Here is a 21524-nt window from a genome sequence, read left to right on the forward strand (position 1 = left end):
TGAAGATACAAGACCACTAAGATATGTGATATGCTCAGACTCGAGTTCATCATTGGCTAGTTTGCAAGACAGTCACTCATACTGCAGACCGGACATTGTGATAGAAATTCAGCAAACATTATTCAGAGTTACTATGATGGGGCTTATGGTCACCTTCTTATGGGTACCAGCACATCATGGAGTTAAGGGAAGTTAAATGGCAGACAGAACGGCAAAGGAAGCTACAAAGAGACCGTTGGTGGATATGGATATCAGTGTTAGGATGGAGATCAAGAGTGGAATATGGCACAAAATGAAGGAAGGGTGTCAAAGGCAATGGCGGGGGGGGTGTTTACAAAATCCAAAGGAAAACAGGAGAAATTAAAGGCACAGGAACAAACAGGAAAGATGAGATGGTTATATATCGACTTATATTTGGACACACTGGTTTGAATAGCATGTTGCTTTTAATAGGGAAACACTGTAGAGGGGACTGTGACTGCAGTAGAAGACAGGAAACAGAACATGTTTTATTGCATTGTCAGAAATACGATGCTGAAAGAAGACAACTGATGAAAAAGCTTGACAGTATACTGGAAACTGGAATTGGTTGATTTATTTTGCAAGAACTTTAAAAGTGAAAGTTTTCAGGCCATATTTTGGTTTTTAAGGCAGACTCATTTGTTTGGGTGGATTTCAATGTTCTTTTCTTTTTTTTGGTCATTTTGGTCCACACTCCACACCAGTTGTTGGCGGTAATGCACCATTTTGCTGTTTGCCAATAAACACTATAAAGAAGAAGAAGAAGAAGAAGAAGAACCACGAGAGGGCATCAGAGACCATTAGATGAATCGTATCAACCGGATTACTCAACAGGAAGAAGAGCACCAGGCTACGTCAGCAAATAACAACATTACCTTTTTGTGGATGAGAAATGGTAAGAAAGCTGCTGTGATTACTTTTAAACAGCTGATAAACGAGCAGAGACAAATTAATACTTTAATGAAATTCCGTCAGTTTAAGCGTAATTAGATTCAGAGCTAATCTTTGCTGTTTGGCTGTGACATTTATTTCTTTTAGCTTCATGCTAGCAGTTAGCTTCATGGTTGGTGTAAAACTGATTATAGGTTAACCGACCTGGTAACATTTTTCAGCCCCGAAATTACAGACAGTGGTTTTTTATTCGTATATTGCGTGTATATGAAGTTAGTAGACCGAGTATCTTTGATAATTATCAAATGAACTGAAACGGTGAAGGTTTGAATGAAGTTTGGTGCGGCTGCGCAGTGCCGTTGCAGATTAAAGGGGATTCTCTCTATTGTCTCGTTTTAATGCATCTTATTGTGGAAGTGGGGGAACACCTGGTGGCTGCAGATGCTTTTGTTGGTTTAGCTGCCAGAGTCGACGTGCTACGGTGGAGGTAGTGTTGTAGCTCGAGCTGTTAGTTTAATTGGCAGGTGCTGATGGAGTTAGTGTGAAGATGCAAAATGCATACACGCATCAATATTATCCTAAGACAACATTTAAATTGTTTTAATTTAAACAAATAAATAAACAAACCATGAAGTCTTCCGTCTGGTCTCCTAGCTCTGTCTTTCTTTCTTTCTTTCTTTTCGTAACATAAACAAAGACCCTCGAGTTTACCTGCGTAGATCCTGTTCACCTGTCAGCTGTTTAACACCTGCTGATTCAGGAAACACGCCCCCGTTACCTGGTGACAGTCACAGTTTAACTTGGGCAGCTGCTGCAATACAACGTGACGTCATGACAATATTGTGCACAAAATAAGTAAATGTAGTTTGTTTCCTCAGTGGAGAGCTGCTGGAGCTTGTTCCCCCTCAGAGTGACCGATCTGGATTAAAGATGACAAACAGGATTTAAATGGATGGAGCGATGGACCACTTTATAAGCAAACCTGTTGCTTTAATGAGAATTTGGGCTGTTTGCATATGAAATAAATAGAATTAATGACCCATACTGTTTGGATTAGTACCTGTGTACCTCAGTAATATAGCTCTGCCACTGATCTGCTGAAATGACTAAAAATCATCCTTTCAAGATCCGAGTATATTCAGAAAACTCACCAAACTCACAGCTGAATTACAAAGCACTTAGCAGCTTATCAGTCAGCTGAGAAACAGGACGTAGGTTTAAGTGTGTGTTTCTGACCTGCTGCTCAGCATCCATCGCTCCTCCTTTAAATATTGTTTGTCATCTTTAACTCAGATCAGTCACTCAGAGGGGAAAGTGGAGGTCAGCTGAGCTGATCGGTGGTGTCCTGAGAAAACGTCAGCTCGTTATTTATGTTAAAGAAAGACAGGGGTACGAGACCAGGCAGAAGACTTTATGATTAATTTATTTTTTATCAAAATCATTTATTTGTTGTCTGAAGATAATTTTGCTCTGTGTGTGCATTTGCACAAGCTGCAGATGGAGACTTTTTTTTTTTTTTTTTTTTTGCCAAGGTCCTTAATCTTGTCAAGCTGCAGACTCACTGACAGACAGAGGAGACAAATCTGCAGATCCAACATCTGGAACACGGAGAGTAGAACATGTAACCAAATCTAACCAGTTAACCTGGAGCACCAGAGTTAGTTGCAGGTGTAGTTGCAATGGTGAATTTAGATGATTAGTTGGTTTAGAGGTTGATTTAGTTGAAGATGAATGATGAAGTTGAAGCTGCTGTAGTGTCAGTGGTTGTTTTAGCTGCAAAGGTTGTCATGTTTAGTTGCAATTGACCTTGTAGATGGAACAGTTGTTTTCGTGACCTCATACTGGGGATCTTTTGATTCGAGATCTATTGAATCAAAGTCTTGTTGAGTTTTTATTTATTTGTTGATTGATGCTCGTTATTTTGATTACATGACTTCCTTTGAAATGTGGGTTTATAAAACCGGGTTCGTACGGGTGCTTGAAATCCTTGAAAATGCTTGAATTCTAATGTCGTCTTTTCAAGGCTTGAAAAGTGCTTGAATTTCAGATGTGGTGCTTAAAAGTGCTTGAAAATGTAACTGTATTTCATTCACAATAAATAGCTATCTGATTGAATTGTTTTCTTATCAGACAGAGAAATAAAATGAGACGCAAAAGCAAAATTTCCCCGCCTGGGCTGCCTTGCCTCTGTTTCAATATGTGACCCCGCCCCTCCCTCGGACAGTCGGGGATGAGTGCGCTAACATACCTGTAGGTTGCTGTTTTAATGAGTGTTTGATGGGAAAACAACAATGGCGGAGTTTACGTTCTCCAGTCGCATGATAGGTGAGTCCTAGTAAATAATTTTCCAGTACGCGTACGTTACACATGCTATTTTTAAAAAAAAAAAAAAAATTATGATTATTATTTTGCTAGCTATCAAACTCGCTGGAGAAATGATTGAAATGCACTGAGTGTGATGCAGTATGGCAGCGCTATTACGGAATATGCTGTGAACTTAGCTAACATTATTTAGCAGTAATATGAGTTAATTTACTCAAGTGAAAGCTTTAAACATTAGCCCGATACATAACTAGCTAACTTAAGGCTTTCTGATTAACCCTCTGGGGTCGACGGACCCAGAGTCTCCATTTCAACTTGGGTCGAACGTGCGGACTTCAAGCTATATACCAGTTTTTAAATTGTGTTGATAGGTCACGTAAAACCGATGTTTTTTTTTTTTTGGGGGGGGGGAGGTTCTGAATAAAACAGTGGCGTTTATGGTAAAAACGGCGTTTTTTATGGAGAGCGCTAGCAAACACGCTTTGCTTGTGAGTGAAAAAAGAAAAAACACTCCTTCCCTATTGGTGGAAAAATGTACCATGTCGACCAATCAAAAAATGATACGGCAACGTGGTATTTGGTTGTTGGGAAGAGAGAGCGAGTGAGCGAAAAAGAGAGAGAGAGTTTTGATCATTGACCAATGGTTTTGATACGTGAAAGATTTGTGATGTTTATCATGTTTGGAGTCTCAAGTTAGTGTGTTATCTTGTGTAGTTAGTGTGTAGTGTAGTCGTTTTGTTTTGTGTCAGTTCTACTAGTGAACGTCACAGTTGCTGCAAAAAAGCCACCAAAGGCAGATTGCAGTATAAACGCTGAGCGACACACCTGCTGTCAGACCTGCAGGTTTATCCCTGTGCTGTTCTCATCTGTGTTATAGTGGACACAAACTATTTTTTGGAGTTGCATAAATAATTTGTGTGCCTTCTTATTTGATGCAGCAAACCTGATTGTTCTGTAAATAGTTTTGAATGGTTATATAAAAAACGTCTGACCTTGGCTGCATTTTTAGGTAAATAGTACCATATAACTTTGTTGTTTGCAAAACTTGTTCATATTTTTTAAAAATGTCCAATTTTTATTTGCATTTCAAGTTATGAAAATGATTTGTTAAACATGCTTGTGGTTTTTACAGTCAAAAATATCACTTTCTACTTGTATTTTAAATTTTGTCTCAATTTAGATAAATTGTACTGAAGTGATGCAAATTGAAACATGCATTCTTTTTTTGAGGGGGGGGGGTGCTGTGCTGGAAAAGCTTAAAAAGGGACCTTGAAAGTGCTTAAAAAGTGCTTGAATTTGACCCTGAAAAAAGCGTACGAACCCTGATAAAAGTGCCTGTAGATAGAGATAACTATTTATATTGATCCAAATTTTCTTTAGTAAAAGTTAACCTGCAATTTTTGTTGTTATTTACTCGTGTTGCTGTTTGCCATTTGTTTTAAAAAGGAAGAATCACAGTTTATTGGTCAGGATGTGATGTAAAGTCTTAATGAGTATTTTTAATTTGGCCAAAACTGACAATTACAAAGCTAATGTTTGCCAGGGGAGGACGGTGTCATGATGTGTGCTCAATATCCAAGTAACAACAAGGAGGATCTCTCCAGTTGCTTTATGGGAAATTTAGTGTCTCACCTCTGACGACAGCCTGACGTCTGGCTTTAAACTTTTAACCACATTGTCATTAGTCTGCATAAAGCTTCAAACGACCACCAGTTCCATGTTTAACACCGACGTCCTCGTGCTCAGTTTTTCTGTGTCTGTGTTTTCAGGCTACTGGAGTGGATCAAGCCGCTGGCATGAGTCTTGTTGTCTTCAGCCTCGTGCTGTTCACGTACTACTCTGTCTGGGTCATTGTCCTGGTAAGTTCTCTTCAGTTTACTGAAATCACATCAGTCACATGGATTGAAAGGCTTGAATACGGCTCTGACAGGTTGGAAGATTAATTTACTTCAGCCTCACTGAAACTGCAGGTTACACATATGGAAGCTGGTGTTTTTTGGGGGGTTAAATTGTTGTTTTAATTGTGGTTGATGTTAAGTAGCCTGTGGGACAACAAAGCAAATTCCCGAGCTGGCGCTGCATAAACTACACCAGCACATGCTACAAGTCAAGCACCCAGCTCATGTAACTGAATATGTCACCCCAATCTTTTTATTCATTTGAGACTTCCGTGTATTCTTTGAATGAATTTAGTCAAGGTTCCAGCCAAAAGCTTTTAATTGGTGAGTTTGTTGGTTTGTGGATTGTGGAAGCCGTGAGATATAGTCGGTTAGAACAATCTCATTGTAGAGTTTATGTAATGTCCTAACTTTGCTGGGATCCTCTCACCATCCTTTTCTTTGTTTAACTTGGCTCAGCCCAGATGTAGTATAAAGGTCACCAGAGGAAACAGGAGAGACTGAAAAGAACTTTGAATAACAAGCACATTAAATTAAAGTACACAGTCATATTTATATTGAAAAAAACAGTCTGTTGCCTTTGTTAGCATTGTGATTCACTTCCATCCTATTCCACCTTCCCCCTTTTTTGATGTCCTTTTTCCATTCACATAAAACAAATACTGAAATAGATCTCCGTCTTGAGGGAATTTTTAAAAAAAAAAATTAATTTCCAGAAACTAAACAGATTTTTTTTCATAGAGTAGCCTTCTATCTGCCTTTTAGTGCACCATTCCTCGTGTTTCTTTTTGTAGACTTAGGTGTGGAACTGCGTCATGTGACTCGCAGACAGTAATTTTGACACCACATATTAACATGGTCGTTTTGGTCCTTTTTCCAGCCTTTTGTCGACAGCGATCACTTCCTGCACAAGTATTTTCTTCCTCGGGAGTACTCAGTCATTCTGCCTGGAATCGCAGCAGTAATACTGCTCATCTGTATAGGTCAGTCCACCGTGTGAACTGCAGGCCAAGTTATCTGCGTATCTAATTCAATGAACACTAATGCCTGTTATCCTCTCTGCAGGAGCCTTCACCGTTGTTGTCATGTGGAAGAATCGCAAGCCAAAAAAAGTGGACTAATGTCATAAAACATCAACTTTTTGCACCTTACAACCAAAATCCAGCCCTATTTTGTAATAAATACTCCTCATGATCACTTTTACAAGTATTTTTGTTCAGAGGAAAGCACTGAAAGAAACTCATTGAAGAAGGGAAGCTTCAAGATTTTTGCCTTGTCCTTTAGAAAATGTGACCTAATCTTCATCTCATAGTATAACACATGTAGTTCTTTGCGTTATTGAGAAGCGTTTGTGCTAACAACTTCTCTCAAGACCATCTGGAAGTTTCTCGACATTTTTAAGTTATTGCTGCGTGGACAAATGAGACAAAAAAATTATGTTTGGAGGGAAAAAGGCACCAAAACTGCATCATGACTGTGAAGCAAGGTGGAGGGTGGAGCCACGTGGAGGTCCTGGACACCTTACACTCAGTGAGAGATCAATGATTATAAAACTTTACAAAGACGTTTTCAAGGGAACATCAAAGCAGGAGTTCATGAGCAAAAGCTTTTGAGAGGTGGGGTGATGCAATAACTCAAAGACACCAATGAATAAAGTCCAGGGATGTCGTGGTAGGACCTGAAAGGGGCTGTTTGGTAGGAGGAATTGTTCAGAATTCCTCTTCATCTTTTTGCAAGTCTCATACAAAGTTACAGGAAATGTCAAAGTCCTTATAGAAGCAATTCTGACCCCTCAGCAGCTGCCCTGAAGCACCTTCGAGCACTTACTTGGGCAAAAATTGAAATAAAGTTTAAAAAGACGACCTTTTAATCTGTTGATTTGTATTTCTGGGTACAGTTTTCCATTGTTTTTGTCATGTTCCTGAACACAAGTTTTCATCTGTCTACCAGTATATGTACAAAATTATTATTTTCACTTAAAAGTTGGAAAAGTCTGCATGTGGAGGCTGGAGCAGTAGGTGGTAGAGCTGCTCACACACACTCAAGTTTGAGTCCCACATGTGAGAGATTTTACAGTTAACTTTAAATATTTAAATGATTTAAAATGCATTCATTATCATTTGGAACCACTTGGTTTAGGTTAGAAAAAAGGTCACCGCTTCCGTTTCTTTGAGGTTCATTGACAATGCCATGAGACCATGCTGCTCTGTCGTAATGAGAAATTTTGATGGAGGATGTTGTTGCTAAACAAGCAGTTATTGTGTTTAATAAAAACTTGAACAACACAGCCGTTTTTCCTGTTGTGTGATCAGTTTTGTCAGATTATGTTTGTTTACAATTCTAGCTCAGTTTGAAATCAAGGCACATTTTATGCAGAAATCCTCACTGACAGACTGAGAGAGGAGCCTTTGTGATCTTTTTGGTCAGCAGTGGTTTTATCCTTGAACTCTCCCATGTTGTTGCCCAGTTTTGCATTGTTGAATCATGAATTCTGATCTTACTGAGACACGTGAAGCCTGGGATTCTTTAATATTGTTTTAAGTTCTTTTGTGACCTCCTGGATGGGTTGTTGATGCGCTCTTGGAGTAGTTTCAGTCGGCCAGTCATTTCTGGGAAGCTTCCCCAATTCCCAGGAATGTCTTTGTAACTCTTTACAGACTGATACATGTCAGTTACCTTGTTTCTCATTTGATTCTTCTAGCCTGCTTCACTTTTTCACACAGGTTCTAGTTACCTGATTTCTTGATTCAGCAGGTCTGCCAGTAATAAGGCCTGAGTGTGTTCAGTAAAACTGAACTCGACTTTCCAAATTAATCACAGTTAATTCATGTTTCAACAAGAGGGGCAATTACTTTTTCACACAGAACCAGGTAGGTTTGGATACGTTTTCTCCCTTCAATGAAATCATCATTTAAACAAATGCATTTTGTATTTACTTGTCTAATATTAACATTTGTGTAATGATCTGAAACATGTAAGTGTGACAAATATGCAAAACACTAGGAAATCAGGAAAGGGACTAAACACCCACCACTGTAGCTGGAGGGACAAAAACAAAAAAAACCTCATCGCAGCTGCAAAGCGTGGCAAAAGCAGCATCGTGGATTGGATTGGGTCGAAGCAGCATGGCGGAAATTCCCGAGCTGATGCTACCTACGTGCCGCTCTTATCCATCAGCACATCTTACAGGTTTAAGACGTTCAACAGTATGTAACCGCCATGCTTTTACTACCATTCGTTTGTTTTGCTCTTCCCACTATCTTTTTTTGTTTACTTCCTGTGCTGCTGTACAGTTTTACCTGTGCTGACGTGTCATAAGGGATCCATCTCCTTTATTTAAAGGGCAACAATACATTTGGTAAATGGCACAAACCAAACACAGTGGGTACTGTTTCCTAACTATTTTAGACATCTTACAGACTCAAGACTTGTTGGAACTGATTTCAAAAGTAAGACCTGATTTTTATCTTTTAAAGTGTTGCACTCCTCTCTCCCCAAATCACATTAACTCTACTGGAAACAACAACATGGCTTTAACCCAACAAGTATACAAGTCACCAGAGGAAACAGGAAGGACTACATATGTAAATACCAGCTTGCTGTATTTGTCAGTGTTGTGATTCACTCCATCCTGTTCCACTGAACATTGTTTTAATGTCCTTTTCCCATTAACATGAAAAAATACTGAAGACTTCTGTCTTGAAAGGATGTTAAAAAAAATGTTCTTTTTAGAATCTGAGAACTTTTTAACCTTAGAGGAAATTCAGTTGTATCTACTCTTTTGCTCTCCAGTCCTCATGTTATATTTGTCGTATTAGGCATCACATGTGAAATCCTGAATCACAGGAAGTCCGCTCTTCTAACACCACAGTGTTTAGTTTGGTCATTGTATAGCCTTTTGTGGACAACAATCATTTCCTCAAAAGTATTTCCTTCCTTGGAATTTGCTCATCCACACGTGGCAGAGCACAAGCAGATAGCCTACACATTTTGATATGAGACAAGACTGCCAGGATATGTTATAGTTTAGTCACACTGTGTTTGCAGATAACTGATTTTGATTAAATATTTTATGTGGGAACAATGCAGAAATCCTGACAAACCAAAGACTGTTTAGAAAGAATGGGCCTAACCACCGTGACCCACCTTGTGCGTGAAGCCTCATGCTGAAATATCTGGCCATTTCATTTGACTGAGGTACTAAAAGAATTTGCATCTTAACAGACCAGCTAATGGTCTTTCCAACTTTCACTTTTCAGAAAGAATGTAAGTTTAAGGGACTTCAGGTTGAGCTGTCACACTTGGGGGCGGCCTCAGTAGCTGAAAACTGAATCCAAGGCCGAAGTGCTAAAATCTGCAGTTCCCCTGATGTCAAAAATGAGTCAGTCTCCACAGACTCCAGTGTTAAAATGCCCAACTTTAATCATTCTCTGACTCATTCATCTGGACAGCAGAATTAGGAGTGTCTGCAAGACCTCATCTACCACTCAGACATTAAACTGGGTTTTTTCACTGTGTGTGATGTTTTTGCCTCTTTGTGGTGTTTTTAACGGATTTTCCAAATAATAAGTTGGTGTTTGTGGTACAGACCAGAAGAAGTTTGTGCTTCAGTGCTGATGAGTGAAATTATTAGTTTGATTAGTTTAGCCCTTCTTGGCTGATTTGTTACAGCGCTCAGACGCTTTATGAATGCTGTCTATACCAGCGGTCCCCAACCTTTTTTGTACCATGGACCGGTTTATGTATGACAATATTTTCACAGACCGACCTTTAATGTGCTGCAGAGAAATACAACAAAATAAAACCAGTACCGGTACCAAAAAAGAAGATTTCTTCATAACACACGGAAATGACTGAGTGAAACCGAGTTAATGATAAAAACGGTAAAAAAAAAAAGTAACGCTAAAAATCCCGAAAACCATGAGTTTCACACCAGAGCCATAACTCTCGCGGCCCGGTACCAAACGACTCATGGCCCGGGGGTTGGAGACCACTGGTCTATGCTATAAATGCTATATATGTAGATGGATATAACTATCCACATGAGGTAACTTCTGGCTTCAGAAAACCGTACAGATGGTCTCACATTTGACTCTAGAATAATGTATGGTCGACTCAGTGACTGTGAGGTGCCAAGGTGTTTGGTTTTCGCCAAATGTGGCTGCTGAGTTAAAACACCGTCCACTCCAGGGAAGATTATGATACTTTCTTAACACATAGCTGAATGTGCCACAACTGCAAACTGCCAAAACAGCTGCACCGCTGATGAAGGTGCTCATGCTTGCTCATCATTGAGTAACCAACACATTTCATTATCAGCACTTGGCTCCTGCTTATTTTCTTTGGAAGCAGTAAGGGTGAGTAAGGTAATGCATCTGTTTATTATTTGTTTGTGTTACCTTCCGTAGCTCTGACGCAAGTCGATGATTCAGATTTTAAAGAACTATAGCCTTGACATAGAGAATACAATTTTCGGGGGGAAAAAGTCCAAACATTTAGATTTGTGTGTTTGATTTTGTAATTTAATTTTGCTCTTATCAGTCTGACATATGATTCAGCCCATGGCTTTCCCCTCCTTTGCCTTTTGTTGGTGCTTTTTTATACAGAAGCTGACAAGGAAAATGATTCACAAACTTTTAAAGACACCACTGGAAAAGGCCAGTAAGTTTAAAATTTAGTAAATGATGTATATTATTTTAAATTCATGCCAGCATTTCACCTGCATCCTGCTGACATGCTGAGGGCTTATGCAGTGGAAATAGAGCAGATTTACAACAGTATAAAAGAAACACAGTTTTTTTTTTCTCCCACTTATTCACAGTTCAGATCTGCATTTCATAATTTCCATTGTGCTACATTTATCCAAAACACTTCTAAAATATAAGTTTTGGTTGACAATAATAAAAAAAAAAAAAAAGGCATTTAAAAAAAAAAAATTAGTTATGTGGAATTATTCTGAAGTGGTTCAGGCTTTACAGGGTTAAGCTAGGATTTAGGCTCCAGTTACATCAGGTTTACAACATAACAGGTTACTGCATGCACATCACACCACAAACATAACTAAACTAAACTTCTTACCAAAACATGATCTGGCATCCTGACATCCATCAGGAAAACAAAAAGTCACAACCTGTACTCTCCTCCAAGATAGCATCTCAACCTGAAGGGTGTCATCTCAGTTAGAGATCCAGCTTTTCAAAACCATGCTATATAGGCCCTACAGGGAGTGCAGAATTATTAGGCAAGTTGTATTTTTGAGGAATAGTTTTATTATTGAACAACAACCATGTTCTCAATGAACCCAAAAAACTCATTAATATCAAAGCTGAATGTTTTTGGAAGTAGTTTTTAGTTTGTTTTTAGTTTTAGCTATTTTAGGGGGATATCTGTGTGTGCAGGTGACTATTACTGTGCATAATTATTAGGCAACTTAACAAAAAACAAATATATACCCATTTCAATTATTTATTTTTACCAGTGAAACCAATATAACATCTCCACATTCACAAATATACATTTCTGACATTCAAAAACAAAACAAAAACAAATCAGCGACCAATATAGCCACCTTTCTTTGCAAGGACACTCAAAAGCCTGCCATCCATGGATTCTGTCAGTGTTTTGATCTGTTCACCATCAACATTGCGTGCAGCAGCAACCACAGCCTCCCAGACACTGTTCAGAGAGGTGTACTGTTTTCCCTCCTTGTAAATCTCACATTTGATGATGGACCACAGGTTCTCAATGGGTTCAGATCAGGTGAACAAGGAGGCCATGTCATTAGTTTTTCTTCTTTTATACCCTTTCTTGCCAGCCACGCTGTGGAGTACTTGGACGCGTGTGATGGAGCATTGTCCTGCATGAAAATCATGTTTTTCTTGAAGGATGCAGACTTCTTCCTGTACCACTGCTTGAAGAAGGTGTCTTCCAGAAACTGGCAGTAGGACTGGGAGTTGAGCTTGACTCCATCCTCAACCCGAAAAGGCCCCACAAGCTCATCTTTGATGATACCAGCCCAAACCAGTACTCCACCTCCACCTTGCTGGCGTCTGAGTCGGACTGGAGCTCTCTGCCCTTTACCAATCCAACCACGGGCCCATCCATCTGGCCCATCAAGACTCACTCTCATTTCATCAGTCCATAGAACCTTAGAAAAATCAGTCTTGAGATATTTCTTGGCCCAGTCTTGATGTTTCAGCTTGTGTGTCTTGTTCAGTGGTGGTCGTCTTTCAGCCTTTCTTACCTTGGCCATGTCTCTGAGTATTGCACACCTTGTGCTTTTGGGCACTCCAGTGATGTTGCAGCTCTGAAATATGGCCAAACTGGTGGCATCTTGGCAGCTGCACGCTTGACTTTTCTCAGTTCATGGGCAGTTATTTTGTGCCTTGGTTTTTCCACACGCTTCTTGCGACCCTGTTGACTATTTTGAATGAAACGCTTGATTGTTCGATGATCACGCTTCAGAAGCTTTGCAATTTTAAGACTGCTGCATCCCTCTGCAAGATATCTCACTATTTTTGACTTTTCTGAGCCTGTCAAGTCCTTCTTTTGACCCATTTTGCCAAAGGAAAGGAAGTTGCCTAATAATTATGCACACCTGATATAGGGTGTTGATGTCATTAGACCACACCCCTTCTCATTACAGAGATGCACATCACCTAATATGCTTAATTGGTAGTAGGCTTTCGAGCCTATACAGCTTGGAGTAAGACAACATGCATGAAGAGGATGATGTGGACAAAATACTCATTTGCCTAATAATTCTGCACTCCCTGTATGCATGATTCAGCGGTGATGGTTGTGCAGATAATAAGTAAGGAGTGTAAGTGAGAAAGATTGAACTGGCCCAGGAACCAACATGACCCAGATTCCGGTGCTCCTGCTTGATGAGACTTCGTCATACAAATTCACACGAATCATTAGAAAGGATGAGGCAGAAAAAAATAATGACAACAATTGTGAAAATGTTTCTTAAGAAGTCATTTTGGAGATCTTATCTCCTCTGGAAAGTCATCCTAAAGTCGAGGACAAAAGCACAGTTCTTTACAATAAAGCTTAAACCCAGCGAAGGGTTGAACGTTTTAAAGTCAGTTCTAAAACGTAAAAGGAATCACGGGAGAGAAACCAAGACTGTGGGACGCCAACATTTTTAACCAGTTGGACTTTCAGATTATATCAGATAGGAGAGAGTTGCAGCAATCATGCCTGTAGAGGAAATGAAAGCAGGACTGCACGGCCTTGTCCCACTGCTCAGCATCCTGCTACTGGATTCACGTGAACACTATCAGAATGAGTAAACACACAGAGAAAAGTAACCACAGTTATGAAAGCACACATATCTGTCCTTGCAGGAGCAAAGATCAACAAGCTCACCACACACTCAGACATCTGAATGCGAGTGCACAGTAATCTCAGCACATTCCATTTGTTTGACAATTCTGAAGGCTCCTCCTTTAAAACTAACATCACAGGCTCGTTGTGTTGTGATTGGCTGCGCTTTGAGGGTCACCACCATTGCTAAGCAGTCATTACATTCATGCATATTACTTGCATGCTGTCTGGTCAAATGTTTGCTGCTGTTGGAAGTATTTCACCTCTTTGCTGTGATCGGTGTCAGGGTTGTTATTTTAAAAATGAATTCTTACACAGAACAATTTTCTGAAAAGTAATGCACCACGTTACTTAATTACACCCAGGAAAAAGGCATTTTTTATACTCCTCTTATGTCACTTTCAAGTTACTCTGTAAAATGACCTGAAACTGGTAATCACCATTTAATATAAACCTGAGGCTACAGACCTACATAGCAACACAAATATCTGTCCTAATGAGGCATTGGGACAGGGGCACATATGATTTTCCTCTTAATATTTAGGTATAAACACAAAGCCAACAGCACAAAGCAAAGATGAAAACTGATGACCCTGACCGTTCATCAGTTTGTTACCTGTGGAAGTTCAGGGTGTGGCTGCTGGGCGGGGTGTTGAGGTTTTTCATGCCCATACTGTATGAATTGGTACTTAAAATTCAGCTGAGGGGGCACATTGACCGTTCTGGGCAGGCCTGGACTCTGGAGTCAGTCCATAAAGCTGGTGCTGGATTGATGAGATTTGCCGACAGTAGAAAAAGTGCAGTTCTGATTTTAAGATGTTTGACTGAAGAAGTGTCCTCTGTGTAACTGTGAAAGGACTTGCTGCTAGCTCGGACTAACTCCCCATTATTTGCAGTGTAGTACCGCCAAGCTGGCTACTACTGCCGATCTGCCTGCAGGCTGAAACCAGGTTGTGGTTACTGCTGGGAATTGTCGTTTATGACTCATGAAATATAACAACGAAATTGTAGCCGGTGGTTTTATCAGATCTGACAGATGTCTTAAGTATCAGTTTACTCCACACATGAACACATTTCCTGTGGGTAGATTTCCTTGAAGATTGTATCTTTGCTTGGCTTTTGTTAGAAAAGGATATTCCACTTCAGTAAATTGGACAATTTACTGAAGTGGAATATCTTTCACTGCTCTGACTCAGTATCCTAAAGTTTCGATTGTTCATTGTGAAAATTCATTGTGAAAATTCAACTGATGAGTTGCAGGTTTTCCCCTTGAAGCGAAGGAGAACTTAATCGGTTCTGTTTGTTTGCAGTCTACAGTTTTCAAGATATATTTTTCAAATGTTGTGCAATAGTAAATATCAATAACAGCTCGAGCTGATTTAATTTGGTTGAAAATCAGTTCATAGTCAAGATCAAGGTCACAGGAAATGTGCAAGTCATTAATCAATATCAGTAAATCGGTAATATGACCTTCATTGTTAGCACCCAAAGTCAATGCTGACTATGAAAAATAATTGAGTATAACATCATATGAAAGGACATGGTGAGAGCTGCACAACACACTTTTTATTTTTCCAATATGACACCCTACGACATCACAATGACATCACAAGTTTCACAATCTCACACACACGATATGTGTATCTTTCCTTGGCTTTTGTTAGAAAAGGATATTCCACTTCAGTAAATTGTCCAATTCCAGTGATTAGTATAACTTTCTATTTGGTCTAGACATTATAATGTGACTTAATTACGTTCCATCACTGTCAGCAGTTAGCAGCACAGTGGCACAGTGGTTAGCACTGTTCCCTCACTGCAAGTTTGCCTCCACTAGCTGGTCAGGGTCTTACATGTTCTCACCGTGCCTGCGTGGGTTCTCTCTGGGTACTCTGCCTTCCTCTCACAGTCCATAGACATGCAGTTAGTGAGGTTAGGCTAAATTGCTGTGGGTGTGAGTGTGAATGGTTGTGTTTCTCTCTGTGTTAGCCCTCCGTCAGGCTGGTGACGTGTCCAGGGTGTACCCTGCCTCTCGCCCTATGGTAACAGAGATACCCCGACAAGCATAAGCGGAAGAGAATGGATAGACTGTTATCAGTGTTGGAGTTGTTAAACAAATAAAGTGATGTATTAGACATTGCTCGTCACTCTAAAGTAATGCATTATGTTACCTAATGACAGAGGCTACAGTCCCACAGAATCTCTTAATTTTTGTGTTAAAGTTTTAACACAACGCAAGGATGAAAAACCGCCCAAAGAGACTTCACAACGATCACAGCGACGGCTACAGTGCTGCAGCCTGACTGCTCATCAGTGCCCTTGTTTAACTGATGAAAATCAGCCTGTGGCTGCTGGGCTGGGGTCAGCATGCCCTCAGCTGTGACATCACTCTGGGTTCTTCCCTGGATTTGTGTTAGCATTGGGTGTAACATGTTACTTTGTTAACACGTTATGTTACACATTACATTTTTCAGTAACATTGTAATGTTAATGTTAAATTCAGCATTTACAATACAATTACAACAATGTTGTTACTTGTGTTAGAAAGGTTCTCCAGTCATCTGCGTGCTGGGTCAATATAAATTTGATTAATTGATTGGTTTATGTGTTTCAGGCCATCTTGCACAGTAATGTGAAAGTAATGTAACAAGAAGTGTAACAAATTACTTTCTGGTGGGAGTAATTAAGTAACATACTGCATTACTCTTACAGTTTTTTCTGATGGCTTGAGCACATTTTTTGTAACTATTGGCTATTTTTGCAAAACTCTACACACAAATAAGAAAACTCTTCACCCAATCAGCAAAACATTGTAGTTTACTTGTAAAAGCGAATAACCTTTGCTTAACTCACCACACCTTTGTAAAAATGGTGTTTTTGTATCAGACAGTAACCACAAGCCATCAAATTAATAAGCACACAATGCACCAACTACACACTGATGGTATGAATGAAAAACACACCTGGCTTTTGCTTTCTCTGTGCACAAGGTAGGCTATGTCAGTTTGAGGTCATACTTTTGTCATAGATCCGTAAGCATAGAGGGATCCAAACTTCAAGTACTGGTGTTTATTCACACACATCAAAACAAACACAAGTGTTTATTTCCAAGTCAAAACGAAATAGTAATTTCACTGAGGAAAAAAAAGAAATCAGTCTACATTGTGTCATCTCTGTGGATCTGGCCACAAAATTTCGTCTACATCACATGAAATGTCCTCTAGTCCAGCGGTCCCCAACCTTTTTTGTGCCACGGACCGGTTTATGCCAGACAATATTTTCACGGACCGGCCTTTAAGGTGTCACGGATAAACACAACAAAATAAAACTAGTACCGGTACCAAAAAAAAGAAGGTTTATTCATAACACACGTGAAAAGACCCAGGAAAAGCGAGTTAACGATAAAAACGATAACAAAATAACGCTGAAAACCGATAAAAACCCTGAAAACCATACATTTCATACCTGAGCCTCAACTCTCGCGGCCCGGTACCAAACGACTCACGGGCCGGTACCGGTCCGAGGCCCGGGAGTTGGGGACTGCTGGTCTAGTCCAAGGCACAGGGGAAAATATCTTCTGGAATTTTACATCTATGGTATTGTTGTGTTTCTCATTAGCATGGCAGTGCTACAAATCTTAGTGCAAAGTGACTGTACTAACCGACTCTCATTTCAAAATGTCCTTATGATGCTTGCTACAGTGTAGCGGTTCAAGTTAGACTGAACCCGCTGGCCAGCTTCCCTCAGGGTCACTCCATGGTTGATTACATGGTCCACTGTTGTAGCTCTGATGTCATCAGCAATTCTATTTCTTACTCTTCTTACCCTTCCTCTCCCCCCTCCTCGTCCTCCTCTTGCTCCTCCTTGTCCTTGTTGTCCTCTTCGTCCAACTTCTTCACCTCCACGTCCTCTTCCTCGGCCTCCTCTACTTCTCACTCTTCCTGCTCCCTCCACTGTACTCCACACACACAGCTTACCTGTATTATAGTGTTTAGGCTGATTGCAAAGTGAACTAATTATCTAAAAAAGTTTTCACATGTGACAGTGTGCCAGACAGTTGGCAAAATACTGTAAACAATGGCCATAAATGTGTATAGTTTTGCTAGGAGTGTGTTGATCCTTTGCAAATTGCAAAGCAGTGTTTGTGCTTTTAGTTTTGCAAACTCAGTGAGTGGTTTTGCTATAAGCATTAATAGTTTTAGAAATTGTGCTATAAGAATCACAGTTAGGGTTTAAGCATTCAGAAAAAACTGTAATAGAATAGAATAGAATCCCTTTTATTGTCACTATACACCTTTACAATGAGATTCTGAGGAACTGCTACCAGGTGCAGATATGTAGAAAAAAGGGGGATAAAGTCAGGTGCACCTTTCTTAAGAGTAAAGCAATGCACATGAACTGAAATCAGCCATACAAAACTGAGTGTGGAAACCAGATATTCAGAGATTTATTTATTTAAAAAAAAAAACCTTTGGCAAGGGATGACAGCACAACCAGTCTTCATACCAGCACTGATACAGAAATGAAAGAACAACGGCTCCTTTATACTCATGGGGATAATCTTTGTTTGATCAGTTGTCGGGCGTTTTCTTTTCACAGTCATGCAGGCATATGCCTGATAATGAAGAAAGTCCGTCATGGCCTTCAGCTATTATGGTTTGTTTTTCTCTCATCTTAAGAAAGTTACACTAACATACCAACAGTACAGTGAGGATAAATGAGATGAAACACAATTTCCCCCCCTTTTGATTTTAATTAATTCCTCATAGCATAACATCTAAAACCATCAGTGCTTGCACACCTGGGGTTTAAGTAAGCACCCTAAACTGGAAGGTGAAATGACCTTCCTGATGGTCACAAACTGTACAGAGATTTAAAGATTTACACATGGTCATTTTTTTTTTTTTTTGCTTCATCTTTACGATTATGATATGGAGGTATCCAGTCAGGTGCAGGTCAGGTTGTTCATTCATGAGGCTGTTTGGTGTGAGACAGATTCATCAGACCTCACACATGCCGCACAGTGTGGCTCATGAAGTTTCCCATATTCTCAAAAATCTGTCAAACTGCTTAAACGCCGAACTTCCTTTGTGATTACATTTAGATCAGCTTTTGTAAACAAGCCATCAGCTGAAGTAATGTTAACAATAAATGTAGAACATGTATCACCAAACATTTTGCACACACCTCCTTTTCCAGCTAAGAAAATACTAGAGAAAGAGTTGCCTGTGAAGGTTCTCAGTCATCCAGGTCATCGTAGTCAAAGGAGTTTGCAAAGGTCAGAACTTAGAACTTAGAACTTAGAACCTTAGAACTGAAGAAGCACAGCATGAATCTTCTCTAAGGCCTTCCTCTTTTCCTCATGCCGTGCAGCTCTATCGTCATCATCCAACTCTCCCTCCTCTGCACATGTGCAAACATTCTCAAGCTTGAGTCTTTAACTTTGTCTCTAAACCTGAGCTGTTCCTCTGCTGCACTCATTTCTAATCTTGTCCATCCTGCTCACTCCCAATGAAAATATTAAATAGGGGGTGAAATATCTTCATTTCGTTTTGTATCTACTAAGCTCGTATCTAGTATGTAGTTGTGCGGTTCACCATCTGCTTCTGTGGGAGAAGCGAAGCACCACAGGCCTTAACAAATAATCAGATACATTTTTACTTTTGGTGTTGCAGGATCAGTGACACAGAATGTGGTACCAAAAGAGTTAAATCTGAGGAGCCCACAAAGATACCTGAAGCTATAACAGCTCTTTTTAGCTTGGATGATGAACATTGTGCGGAATGACAAACACGTCATTCCTCACTATCCTGCAACAACACGTACACTGTCTGAGTGAAGGATTTGTCAGGATTTTGTTTTCTAGATTTTGTCTGCATCGTCGGTCCACAGACTGCACGTGTAGTTTATCATGTCAGTCCCCTCCCAGGTGTCATAAACAACAACGCTTCTCACGCAGGATAGTTGGGTATTAACAGACAGCAAAATGACATCAAAAACTTTGAATTCTTTTCTTTCTGATTCAGAATGGATTTAATCACTGCAATTCTTTTTGGAGAGAGAGATATTTACCGTCTAATGTGATTATGTGTCCCTGATAAGAGAGATTCTCTGAAACCCAAAAGTACTTTGGAGAGGCTCTTCTTGTGACTTTTCTAAAGACTGAGGTATTTCTTCTTCTTTTTTTTGCCTGTCCTGTTTGGATCTTTAGCCATCAGAACTGTTGTCTGAAGGCCAAGAAAGATGCCAAGCGGATTTACTTTACCAAGTGGACCATCATGGCCTTGCCATATTGGTCCATTTGATTGACCTTTATTATAATTATATATTTATTTGATTTGATTTTTGGTTGTTACACACGGGGCAGACATGACTGGGGGATAGGACAGGGAGAAAGAATGAAAGAAAGAGAGAGAGAAAGAAAAATAGACGGTAGAAGAGATGGTGAGAAAGGGAGGAAGAAAAAAAAGAAAGAAAAACAAACAAAACACCTGGATCACCTGTATGGAGATAAGAAAAAACAGAAGAGAAAACAAACAAAAAAAGAGCAACATAATAAATACAACACCATCACAATAAACTAGCTAACAGTAGATAACAGTAGATACTAAATATTACATGTTATTGTGCAGTAAGCAAGATCGACAGCGCACAATCTGCTTTGAAGTAGCAGCCAAGAAAGGTTTAGTTTGTGTCTGTGAACACCCGTGTGTACACCTGTGTGCACACAAGTGTGCATCAGCATGAAAAGCATGCTGATGCACACAGGTTTCTCCATGTAATGATCTCCAGGATTCTCCATGTAATGATCTACTAGGGAGTGTGGGGAGCCATAGCCCCGTCCCCCAGGGCATGAAGCAGGTATGGAGGAGATCCAGGCCCCAGACATCCAGAGGCCCCAGAATACGAGGACCCAAGGAGGCAACTGTGCCACCCTCCTGGGAAGAGCTGAGGAGAGCCCCAAACAAGAGGTCACCCAGCAGCCATGGAGCAGAGGCCAGAGGGGGTTGCAGTGACGTGCCCGCGGGCTCTGCCGGCAGCCAGCTGTGCCAGAGAGTTCCGGGCCTCAGGCCCAGAGGCCTGAGGGTGCCCCACCCCCCGGAGGGGGCCCAGCCGGGCCACAGGCGCCAGGCCCCGCCAATCGGCCACCAGGAGTGACTCGGTACATACATGAGCGCCCAGCCCCAGACACCAAGAACCACCAACACACCAACGTCTGAGGACATCAGCCACTGGCAGGGAGTGTGGTGAGGGGAGATAGGTCTCCATACCTCGGAGAGCCTGAGATGTTCCCAGAGAGGTGGAGTCTAAGACCCAAGCTGACATATAGACACAGACGAACAGGCACACGCAGACACAAACGTGCATTCCCACCACCATATACACAAACAAATACTCGGCACTCACCCGACGTGGAGACAGACACAAATAGACACTGTACACACATTCACACTCCCCAAACATACTCTATATCCCAGGTCCGGGTACCCCCGCCCCTAGAGGGGCAAACAGTACCTAGACCCAGGAGATGTAACCCTTCTCTCTGGGGTGGAGGCAAGCAGACCGCCTCCTTATCTGCAGTAGCAGGGAGGCCCCGCATCCCAGACCCCAATCTGACGGCCAGCACCTCCTCCCAGCCCCCCAGCCCCGACGGTTAACAGAACGGGGGTGAGTGAAGACTCCAAACCTTCCTCCGCCCGCTCATATGTAGTGTTGCTGCGTGCTGTTCTAAAGTGCATTAAAAACACAGGAGGGCATGGTGCTTCCTGCCAGAGAGCAGCACGGCTCCTCCCGAAAACCCTCAGTGTCTATATGCATTTAAAATTGAGGGTAGGGCACCAGCGCCAGAGGTGGGTTTGAACGCACAGACCATCCTCTGGACGCTGTATAATGTGCCCACCTCCAAGGTCCTATATGTATGTGTTATGAGAGTATGAGTAATGTGGATGTCTAGGCTGCGGAATAAAATTGAGGCACAGACGGCCAGAAGGGGACAGAGGGGGAGTGAGATATTTCATAGTGAGTGAAGAAGAAACACGCAGTGCACCATGGGTATCCTCCAGC

The 21524-nt window shown here is 40.8% G+C and overlaps 1 protein-coding gene across 1 annotated transcript; it reads left to right on the top strand.

The window, feature by feature from the left end:
• The first annotated feature begins 763 nt into the window (after positions 1-763).
• On the top strand, positions 764-7419 carry dpm2 (dolichyl-phosphate mannosyltransferase subunit 2, regulatory). The gene is made up of 4 exons (XM_003440143.5): positions 764-916; positions 5004-5093; positions 6013-6115; positions 6198-7419. The coding sequence occupies exons 1-4, from the start codon at positions 914-916 to the stop codon at positions 6251-6253; spliced, it is 252 nt and encodes an 83-aa protein (XP_003440191.1). The 5' UTR covers positions 764-913; the 3' UTR covers positions 6254-7419.
• Positions 7420-21524: the final 14105 nt, after the last annotated feature.

Source organism: Oreochromis niloticus, linkage group LG7 (assembly GCF_001858045.2).
Source record: "Oreochromis niloticus isolate F11D_XX linkage group LG7, O_niloticus_UMD_NMBU, whole genome shotgun sequence".
NCBI lineage: Eukaryota > Metazoa > Chordata > Actinopteri > Cichliformes > Cichlidae > Oreochromis > Oreochromis niloticus.

Bases quoted from the DNA above. Each gene is read 5' to 3' on its own strand.
- dpm2 (XM_003440143.5), top strand. The intron at 5,094-6,012 runs GTAAGTTCTCTT...TCCTTTTTCCAG, and splicing joins CTGTCTGGGTCATTGTCCTG to CCTTTTGTCGACAGCGATCA. The intron at 6,116-6,197 runs GTCAGTCCACCG...TCCTCTCTGCAG, and splicing joins AATACTGCTCATCTGTATAG to GAGCCTTCACCGTTGTTGTC.